General features: G+C 41.4%; 1 protein-coding gene across 1 annotated transcript; it reads right to left on the reverse strand.

Moving 5' to 3' along the window:
• Positions 1-1,358: 1,358 nt before the first annotated feature.
• LOC102301256 (alpha-synuclein) lies at positions 1,359-10,852 on the reverse strand. Its single transcript, XM_005931202.3, has 6 exons — positions 10,537-10,852; positions 9,915-10,103; positions 9,703-9,732; positions 8,202-8,344; positions 2,615-2,686; positions 1,359-2,086 (listed from the first exon to the last, which is right to left on the reverse strand). The coding sequence occupies exons 2-6, from the start codon at positions 10,033-10,035 to the stop codon at positions 2,069-2,071; spliced, it is 384 nt and encodes a 127-aa protein (XP_005931264.1). The 5' UTR covers positions 10,036-10,103; positions 10,537-10,852; the 3' UTR covers positions 1,359-2,068.
• Between the last annotated feature and the right edge of the window lie 666 nt (positions 10,853-11,518).

An 11,518-nucleotide genomic window follows, 5' to 3' on the forward strand; every position in this document is an offset into this window, starting at 1 on the left:
TCTCTTAAAGCGCAAACCAGTAATTGATGAGAACTCAGAGACTCACCAGCCGCTTTGAGTTCTTTATATTTATACAAGGCAGGATGGATCCAGTCTTTCATGTTGTCTACATCAAATTGTGACCCTACCATCAGAATGCTGCAGTTGAAATCAAGACTCATCAGACCAGACAATGTTTTTCACATCTTCTGTTGTTCAGTTGTAGTGAACCTGTGTGAATTCCAGCTTCAGTTTCCTTTTCTTAGTTGAGAGAATTGCAACCGGTGTGGTCTTCCTGCTGTAGCCCATCTGCTCCAAGGTTAGATGTGTTTTGCCTTCAGAGATGATCTTCTGCATATCTTGGCTGTACAGTAACCAGTGGTTATTTGAGCTTTTGTTGCTTTCCTATCAGCTCGAAGCAGTCTGGTTATTTTCCTCTGACCTCTGACGTAAACATCCACAGAACTCTTTTTTTGGGTCATTTTCTGAAAATCCTCGAGACAGTTGTTTGAAAATCAGGAGCTTTTGAAATACCGTACTCAAACGAGCCCATCTGCCACCAATTACCACGCTGTGTTCAAAGTCACTCAAATCACCTTTCGTCCCTATTCTGAAGCTCAGTTTGAACTTCAGCAGGTCCTCTCAGCCATGTCTACATGCATAAATGCACTGAGTTGCTACCACGTAGTTGGCTGATTAGATATTAGTGTTAATGAGCAGCTGAACACCTAACGAACTGTTCCTAATGAAGTGGCTGTCATCATGGGGACAGACTGATTTTTGTCCCACTTTCAGTGAGAAAGTGAAGATGCTTTGACATCCAGCTTGTGAACTACCAGTGTGATCATTGTTTTAAAAATACACTGTTATTCACATAACATCGCTCACCACAATTTAAAAAATGCTCTCAACACGTTTTTATTGTTATAGGTCAGCCAACTTACTTAAAGCTAGTCTACACACATATAGATATAGATCTATATAGCTAGATTTGAATCTTTCAAATCAGATCACACTCCCTGCTACGGATTTTATTTTTTCCTGTCGTGACTACTGCGCTGTGTGTTGGCACGAGTCAGAGCTGACTTCACCGCATCCTGTTGGTGCAGAACACCGCAGCCCAGATCTTAGCTGGCACACAGATATGATTTGAACATATTACGCTGGTGCTTGCCAAATTACAGTGGCTGCCCATTATCTCCTGCATTCATTTTAAAGACGCATCTGTCACTTTTAAATAGCTTTGCCCTAATTATTCCTCAACTACTGACTAAAGGCGATTTGCCTTTTTGTTTCTTTTTACACTCTTTTATTTTAGACAATAGCTTTTTCTTTCCTTTTGTATTTAATTTGAGCAATGAAGCACAATTCTAAAAACATCATGGGTCTCACACTTTTACACATTTTATTCAACATTTAATTCCCATTAAATGAATATCAGTTCCTTACATGCTCTGGGTTTTCAAAAGTCCATCCAACATGATATAGTATATCTGTTATATCAGTGACAACTTAAAAAATATGAAAAGCACAAATAGCTCAGCACTTTATAGTCCACCGCAAAAAACAGTGACAGTATACAGACAAAAATAGAGAATATTATTCTGCTCCCATCTCAAACAGATCACTGTAAAGTGTTCATTTATATAGAGACACTTAGGTGTTTGTAGACTGCAGTATATTTCCATGTTTGAGTTACTGACATAGCCACACAGTTGACAAATATATAGACACACACGCACACGCATAGACATGCAGTGATCAGCTGGCTTTCTCAGTGGGAGGGAGTCACTGTAAATGACAGCTGGTCACAGAGGACACACACCTGAGGTCTCCTTCGAGACTGATGTTTAAAAGGCACACACCGACGCACACCAACACGTTCACGCGACATCTTTCGATCTTCACAACATTTACACGGATATTGTACAGACGTACGGGGCGGCACGGACGGAAACACGCACACACGCACGCACACCGACGCTGAGCACAGACTCCATAAAGGACCAAAACGAGGCACGACGGGACTTGGCAGAGCAACATGGAATGTTTCGATCATTTATCCTCGACAGCGACGCTCCCCAGCAGGTTATTCGTCAGAGTCCTCCTGAAACAGGCCAAAAACAATAGAGGTCTGGATTTATCATCTGGGATGCAGATGACCTCCTGCGGCGCGATCGTTGTCACCTTGAAAGATGCATGTCTGTGCAGCTTAATGACATTACATCACAGAAACTGTGCAAAGTAACGGAGATAATGTTACACCACCCATTAAATGGTTTATTTATGAACTCTGGTGGCTGTCTGGAGCTGCTCACAGTCTGTCTTTGCCTTAAGCAGGATGTAACCTTTAAGCAAGTTGCCAGCAAATGCCAAATAATATATGAACCTTTCATTTGTTTAACAGAAATGTTGATGTAATTTAAAGATTATTGTCTTGGGTATGCCAAAGACACAGCGAGTTACCGTGTCCCTGAGCTAACTATCCATTTGCTAAATATGTGTTAAAATGACAATGAATAGTTTTATACCGTAATACTTCTAATAAAACTTAGGTGAGGTTACACCTGCAAGACTTTATCCAGTCAAGTGTGATTTGCAGCTAACACGGTCGGTGGGGGCAGGTGGGCCTTACCTCTGTGACATCAGCAGGGTCGGTATCAACTGGTGACTCTGCCACATCCTGTACCGCTGAGGCATCGTCACTCTGGAGAAAGACCAAAGAGAAACATTGTATTTTTATTTGTGCTCGATCTTTAAAATGCGACTGTATTTTAAACTAGAAAACAGCAAGAAAAGTGAAAGAATAAAAAACATGGTTACGCAGGTGAAATATCCTGAGCTGTAGATGTGCTACTAACTGCATCCAACTGTCATTTCAAAGAAATGAAATTTCTTCCCTGGTATTAGAGACCGGCACTCAGAACGGTGGTCACTTTGAGCAAACATGCACAGCATGGGATTATTGCTGGGGAAAAGAAAAGCTCTTTGTGTAGACTCACAGACTACACTACACATCCATAACCACTGCATGACGTCATGGGGTTACATGCATCTTTTGTCCCGTGTGTGGTTCAGAATAAGGCTACAGGTGAGAAGCCAAAGGTGAGTCCTGCTCAATGGAAGCTCCAAACTGACACCTGATGCTTGTGTGACGCACAACAAACCCAAGGTTTTTTCAGCCCTGCCCGATCACAATGTTCACACATACACACAGGCCCCAGGATGACATGTGACATAGAAAAGGTGTAGCTACTGAGGTTGTCCTTTTTTTTTTTTTAACTCTGTTGCTTGTAGTGTGAACAAGCAACAGAGTTAACAAGCCAAACCGAAGCCTAAAGGCCCGACCTTCACTTTTAAATGTACTGATATTCCCATTTCCAGTTATTCAAATTGTTAGACACAGGAAAACCTTGGAATAAGGATATGATAATGGGCGCGATTGCACTATTTCCTTTACAAACTTTGCTTGGAGCCATTTTTAAGATCTGACACAATTTAATTACATCAAATTACATTTCTTTGACACCTTTGTCCAAAACAAATTACAGTCATTACGTTCATTGTAACTACACCGGCTGCATCGCTGTGTCCTCCGCATTTGTCACCCACATATGCTGTGGGACTACAGTACCTCTGAGTGATCCCTTGAGCCTGCTTTTGTGTCTGCAGAAGGAATATTACATGACTGAAAGTTTTGCAAAAGTAATTTAAAAGGACGTGTGAGGACATTTCTGTACAGTTTTCTACAGTCATCTATCTGAATATTTCAAATAAAAAAATATTTGGGGTGGACTGACAGCATCAGCCCCTACATGTTCTGCATCTCACAAAATCAACAGGAAACCTGTTGATTTTGTTAATGAGTCACAAAATCCACTAAGGAGGAGGTCAGGATGAAGTGGTGGGTCAGCAAAACATTTATCTTCTTCCAGCAATTACCTTGAGTTTTTAAAGCTGCTGTGCCTGTGACACAGACTCAATTTAACCATGAAAATGAAGCTCCTGTAATTGTGGTTATTCTCATTTAAAATCTTCAGACGACCAATGAGTTGATCTGAAGTGGCGGCCTTCTAATTCATCTGTGTGTGACTGAGCTAAAAACTTTGAAAAGTATAAAACAAAAAGACTGAACGTAAACAGCGTGCACAGTTCACTGTGCTCCAGCTTTGTTCGCGGATGCATTAATTCATGCTCATTTCACAACTTTCATTACGAGCGGCGGTCACTGTGATTGCTAAAAGCGGGACAAGGACGAGGCGTGAAACGCTAATGAAGACTGGGCGAGGGGTGGGTGATGCCTCCTATTTTCCCTTGATTGCGCTGTGCCATTGAACTGACCTTCCTTAATGGGGAGTGGTCACAGTGCACTGAGATGAAAGGCTGATGTGAGGTGCTCCAGTTACTGCACCCTGTCCTCCTGCTGTTGCATTTAACACCACCCATCAAGCCTCCATCTGTTCCCCTTATGGAGCCGGAGACATTCACTGTAACAGTGAATTCTACCTTGTGTGTTTGCTGCCATCCGACTCAACTTTGGGCAAAAGTTTTACACAGAAATTTGCTTCATATATCTCAGTGAAGCAATATTGTGCGAATCTACTAAAGTGATAGCTCTCTAGGGACCACGTTGTATTGTTTCAGAGCCATTTTCAAGCAAAAACTGCTTTACGTCAAACGGCAGCTTTTATCACACGCGGCTGAAAAGATTTCATCAATAAGATGTGTTTATTGAGACCATTTTCCCCTCTGCCCTACGCCACGTTTTCTACTACGCTGCCCACCCTCACCTCATTTTCTTCTCCCACTATCCTCATCACTTCTCTCTTGTCATGATATGACTCACCAGCAGATGATGAATTGGCGGAACAACCAGATGAGGAGATTAATCAAAACTCAGCATCCCACCATCCTCTGTTTGTGGATCTGTGTGTGTCTGTGTGTATGTATCAGCTACAGGAGGGAATCGCTGATGGACTCTCTCAACCTGGCATCAATTTTTAAATAAAATCAATATTAATGAAGTTTAATGGCTGAGCCGGCTGGAAATGACGCTTAAATGAGGACAATCTGATGCTCTCTTCTTTCTAGTTTCTCCTGGAAAAGTCTGTGTGTGTGTGGTGTGTGTGTGTGTGTGTGTGTGTGTGTGTGTGTGTGTGTGGTGCGTGTGTGATGTGTAGTACGGGTGTGTGTGTGTGTGTGTGTGTGTGTGTGTGTGTGTGTGTGTGGGAGGTAGGTAGGTAGGTAGATAGATAGATAGATAGATAGATAGATAGATAGATAGATAGATAGATAGATAGATAGATACTTTATTAATCTCACAATAAAAAATGTACATGTGCACTATAAATCTAAAGTCAATTTGAAGAAGGTATAACAGAAGTACAGAAGTCTACATGTGGAATGTTATGCCTGACAGGTGAGTTCACCTGACACTGAAAAAGAAAAGTTATTGTACAGACACATTGGAAGCATGGTTGGTTGAATGTGTGTGTGTGTGTGTAGTTACAGTGTGCAGAAATGTATATGTACGATTCTTCCTTTAGACTGAATATTTATCTCGCTGCTTCAATAAACAACTTCTGTGAAAGATGAAAGGTGTTGCTGGCCAATTCTGTCTTTTCATAAAAAAATCAGATGCTCTAGGTTTTTTTTTTTTTTTTGCCAGCAACAAAAGATGAAAGCATTAAAAAAAAGCTGCAGAAAAACCCTTTCTACCCTTTTAGTTGTCGCCACCGGCAGGAGAAATCGCTCAATGATTTCTTTGGTATCTTATCTTTCCACTGGGTACTTATTTGCTAATCACGGCCAATTAAGGCTGATTTAAAGAAATGTGTGCATGTGTGTGCATGCTGTTGTTAAATTGCTGTTATGGATTCCCCCGTGTTTCATAACTAATTAAGGGAAGAGAGAGCATCACAACAAACGTTCGACAAAGTCTCTGCGTTGCCCTGGGAAATATTTGGCCGGCTTGTTATTTCCTGCTGCTCGCAGCAGCGTTATGAGAGAGGAGGATAATTATTGCAGGCAAATTTAACGCTGCCGTCAGAAAAGCACAATTTAACACCTTATTAATCCAGATACATAACAGTGTAAGTTCAGGAGAGTGTAACTGCTGTGTGTTGACAACAAAAGTGGTGACAGCTTTTTTTCTTTCCTTTTCTGCTGCGTATGCCGAAGTTTGTCTTTTCGAGTGCTAAAGAGTTTCAACATTAATGTGAGCTGATGTGAAGCAGAAGTGCAAAAGTGAAGATCTAAAGTTGCAATTAAAGGTGATTGACACGTTTAATTTTGCTGTTTCTGTTCAGGGATTCTCGCAAAAACACATCAAGATCTAACAGCGTTGACAAATGTTAAGTATTTACTTTTGTTTTAGGAATAACTTGTGAAAGTAATTAAAAAGAGCAGTTAGCTCCACTTTTCTGACCATGTTTACTTTATTTTCGGTGTGCTGCTGTATTATCTTTGTCCCATCAATGTATATGAAGAACCTAGACACACTAATGCTGACGCTTAAAAGTGAAATCAATTCGGAAGTGACTTAAACCTTTTTCACGGCCAGCAGGGGGCGACTTGTCTGGTTGCATAAAGAAGTCTGACTGTCTAGAAGCCTATGGGAAAATGCATCCACTTCTCGCTGGATCTTTGACCTCAGCTAACACTATCCTAATCAGATAATTGTCTCAAACCTTATTTTCAAGTCATTTTTAATTTGCCATGGTGTTTATTTTCAAAGTATGGGTCAATTTAAAGTAAAATATGAAGTAAAATAAGGGCATGATTTATGTTCTCAGTCAAGCCTTCCTCTTTCCTGTGACATCAGATAAAAAAAAAAATACAACAAACTACATGCTACAGTAATGTATCATGGGTTAATAGTTAACTTTTTCTATGCAGGTGTAAGATTGCGACATTAACACAACCATAAGATTTTGTTCCAAAGCGCTTTTAGTGAAATCAAAAGGCTACTTGTAATTTCAGAAAAAAGTTGTCTTAACTGGTGGTTTAGGCCCTACCCATACAAAAGTTGCTCTCAAAATCTCAGTCTTAAGGCAAAGAGAGAGATGTATAAAAAGACGGTGGCAAAATACACAATCACAGAACCCACTGAAAGGGCAGAAGAAGAGTCATACTTTATATTTGACTTGTGTCTCAGCAGTAAATGGTTTGCTACGGTAAACCGCCTTCGCCTTTTCCTCCTACTGTGACAAACGAAGGCCAGACTGACTGATGAAAAACACAGGAAAACTAACAATATGTAACACCTTCCATTTCAGAGAAGAAATATGAGAATTGATGACAAATGACTCAAGGTCAGGAGGCCATTTGGCACAGTAATGGGTTATGGCTTGCAGCCACAGCATGAAATGGAGGGATGTGCTGGGCTCCAAATGACATTTCTTGCGGTGTGTTTTAACTGCGTGCATATAGGGTATATTGATTTGGCCGTGGGGAAGCGTAAGCATCCATAATGTTCGGTCATGCATGCTAAAATTTAAATTCTAAGACACATGGATGTGTTATGACTGGAAATTGCAAAATTATCAAAAATTTCTTGGTGAGGAAAAGAAAAGTCTGGAAAACTCCAGAGTCCCTTGGAATTTGTCTTATCACTTATCATCTTGTAATTGTAATGTCTAAAACTCAAACCCTGAAGATCTAAAAGTAATAAGTAGTACAACACAAAATTTAATGTCATTCATCCGTCCATCCATTCTCTTCCACTTATTCGATTCAGGGTCGTGGGTGGAGCCTATCCCAGCTTCCATAGGGCGAGGTACATCAATTTATTTAGCCACGCTATCATACATGCTAATGTTTGTGGTCTTCGTCATAGCATGAAACAAGGAGGTTGTATCCTTAATTTGTATAGTTCCATCTGTCAGATGATGGTTTAAAATTGGTGTAACTGTGTAATCATGGTCTGTGTTTGTGCTACCTATTAGCTTTGGGTATTCAATGCTGGAGTTATATATACCGACTGTATTGAGAAGATTGCATCCTCTTCAGAGACTGCAATATCTAAAACTTTGTAAACCACACCGTTTTATATACATATATATACCTGAGCTATGCACCAGATCCAACCCCAAAGATCAAACCAGTGATCTTTAGCTCTTTAGGCAAATTTGTAACCCACACTGCAGACTCTATATACGTGTCTTACATATCGTAATATCAGTTCTTATACTGATATAGAAAAACACAGTCTTCTTTCTTACCTGTTTGGCTGGGTCCTTCTTGACCAGTCCGGTGGCAGCGGCGATGGTGCCCGCGCCCTCCACGGTTTTCTGGGCCACGGCAGTAACTCCAGTAACCACTGCTCCACCCACTTGAGAAACTCCAGACACTGTTTTACCTGCAACTGTAGGGAAAGGAGGAGAATAGAGGATGTATCTCTATAGAGCCACAACAATATGCACACACACGCACACACACACACACACACGTGTGCGTGTGTGTGTATATATGAACAAGATCCAGAAAGGCCACTGCCTTCTCTGGGTGTGACCTTGTTTGATAGCACATCTAACTTGCACATCTGGACGATATCTTTTTTGAAATTGTCTTGCTTATTTCTGCAAGATAATCCCAGAACACACTGTCACACTAGTAAAAAAAAAACAAAACAAACAAAAACAAATTCTTGATGGGAAGAATGGCAACACTTTTTACTTCCAAAACTACAGCAATTACATTTGTTTAGTGGCAACAGTATGTCCCAGTCAACTGTTGCCAATGATAATTTTCTTTGGTGTAAATAAACATACTTGCTTTGCCTGCGGTGTTATTTAAAACAGGATCATCACCTGACATATCATTTGGTTGACAGGCCAACTTTGGGAGCTGGCTGCAGGCTTTCCCATTCAAAAGCTTTCTCTGTGACGTATCCAGTCTTCAACAGCGTTCCTGTATGCGTCTTGCAGAGTGTTTTTAGTGAGATCTCTTTGTGAAATTAAGATTGAAAATGTCATTAACAATTGACATGTGGGCCGCCATGCACCAAACCTTCTGCTGTCTCTTTGATGTCTTGCTTAAGTATTCCCTACAGCAACACTGGAAAAACCCAATGTTGGCCCACAATTTAAACATGAGGAATTTGTAATGCTAATTTGTGACTTTGCAAAACAGTTAAGAACTGTTCAGATTGCCGTGTAGTCAACTCTGAGGTGATGTTTGCTTTGTCTTGATTGGCAGTGAGCCAAAATGTGGCTTACAGGGATGCAGCAGTGCTACATGGGATAATTAGTCAAGTCGTGGGTACTCATAGGGCATTAGATTGGTCTGTGCGGACCACCTGAAAGCAGATTATCAGATCATCTAATGTGCATCGCTTAGTCCCACTGGAAGCAAAGATCCCTTGTCCACCTTCACAATAAATGAGACATCACGCTGTTGTGTTTTCCTCTCATAATCCCACCTGCCTACAAAAGCACAGCCATTTCCCTGAATGCCTACAGCAGACGGCCTCCTTCTGCTTCTCTGTATTTCATGTATGAGAAATGGCAAGGCATAGCCTGTGGGGGATTAGGCGGTTTGTGTTGAGTTAAACAGTGAAATATAACCCCAACCTACAGAGTTACAGTACAGCTCTCTTACTGACCACCTGTGGATTTGGATAGATTACATTTTCTAACAGCTTGAGCCAAACCAAAAGTCAGACTGAATTCAGAAAACGGGTAAAGTCATGCAGAGAGGCAGTGAAATAATGTATGCTGTTACCTGTTGTGACTCCGTCCTTTGTTTTAGTACCTGTAACAACATACAGGTGGAGGTCAATTAGAAATATAACCCACAAGTCCCCTGTTGAATTCAGTAATCAGCCTATAATAGAAGTAATTATACTAATATTAGTGAATTAGTAGCATTGGAAAGGTCCCGTCGATTTTTTTCTGGCAACACTGTCACCAATGAAATTAAAATCCAGAACTCACCGACATACATAACCCCGTCTTTCGTCATCTCAGCCGCTCCGGTCACTCCCTGCTTGGTTTTCTCGGCCGCTGCCACGACCCCGTCCTTGGCTTTAGAGAAACCCTTCATTAACGCGTCCATGGCTGCTCGATTGGCTCCCGATGTATTTATTTATTTATTTATTTTACGCACACACAGCTGTGAGGGTGCTGAAAACAGGAACAGTGAGAAAGCACACTGGGATGAAATGAAACGCCCGATATTAAAAAGAAAGAAACACACACACGATGCCACCGCCCTTTTTCTTTTCCCTCCGACAGGTTTGTCAAGCCAATATCGCCGGCTGAAATATTTGTGCAAATGTGGGGTTCAGCCCATACAGGCAGCTGTGCTCTGAGGCTGCTGGAAATCCCACCTGTAGGAACTGCTGGTCACAGCCTTTGTTAAGCATCCATGAATGGATGAATGGATTTTACTATAAATTGAAATAACCGGAATAGAGAACGGATCTATTGTGTTGGAGTGTCTGATAAAAATGCATAAATAACTAAATAACTGTGTAGATGTTAGCAGCACCAAACGGACGATTTTAACACATTTTAAGATAAGGGCGATGGATACACGAGCTGTGGGTTCACGCACCTGTTTGCTTCAACTTCCTCTGAGGAGAGAGAGAAGGTGCTGAATCTTCCGGGATGACAGTGAAGCTTCACCCAAAGAGCAGGAGAAGAGGGGTGTAAAACAAAAGGACGGGTTATTGTCTCCAAACTTCAACTTGTCTAAAGACAACGGCTAAAACAGACCGACGGAGGGACGACGACAGACAGACAGACGGGTTCGACGGGCGCCTCCTGCAGACGAAGGAGAAGGAGCGATTAAACCCCGCGATGCTTACGAGAGAGCAGAGACGCTCCACTGCCTGTCTGTAACACGCTCACTCACACACTCACTCACACACGCACACTCACACACACACACACACACACACACACACACACACACACACACACACACACACACACACACACAAAGATTACGTAGCGCTTTCTGCACGTAGGTTGCCCACAGCGTGTAGGTGCAGCAGGCTCTTTAAAAATCTCCAGTCGGCTCAATACATCTGTGGCCAAACTACCAATTAGTGGCAATTATGCAAGAGAACACTGGTGGGCTTTTCACTGTGAGCACCATGTTAACTGCAGCTGCACAGCTGGTCCGTCATCAACTGTTTGCATTGGAGGCCTAAATCGCCCCCCCTCCCCCCCCTCCCCAATTTTTACTTTATTTTAAAAAATGTTTTTCGCAAATAGACTATGATTTGTAAATAATAGGTGTGGGTATTTGCAGGAAGTTAGGGTTGGCCCACTTTGTGAATGCTGCTGTAAGTGCCTTTAAAATCCATTATCCGTTTAAAAACTCACACTTCTAACTTATGACGCGATTATTTGATCCTTTGTGAGGAGACATTAATATTTACTTGGTGCCTCATTGGAAAGAGAGTTCGGTTTAATGGATGAAAAACGTGTAACATATAACTTCATAATTACCACAAAATAAATGAAAAGGAAAAGAAGGTCTGCACATCAGCAGTAATTGTCCTTTGTTCTAACTGATTATAACTGATCTA

Source organism: Haplochromis burtoni, unplaced genomic scaffold (assembly GCF_018398535.1).
Source record: "Haplochromis burtoni strain Fernald_Lab_line unplaced genomic scaffold, NCSU_Asbu1 Contig_137, whole genome shotgun sequence".
NCBI classification, from domain to species: domain Eukaryota; kingdom Metazoa; phylum Chordata; class Actinopteri; order Cichliformes; family Cichlidae; genus Haplochromis; species Haplochromis burtoni.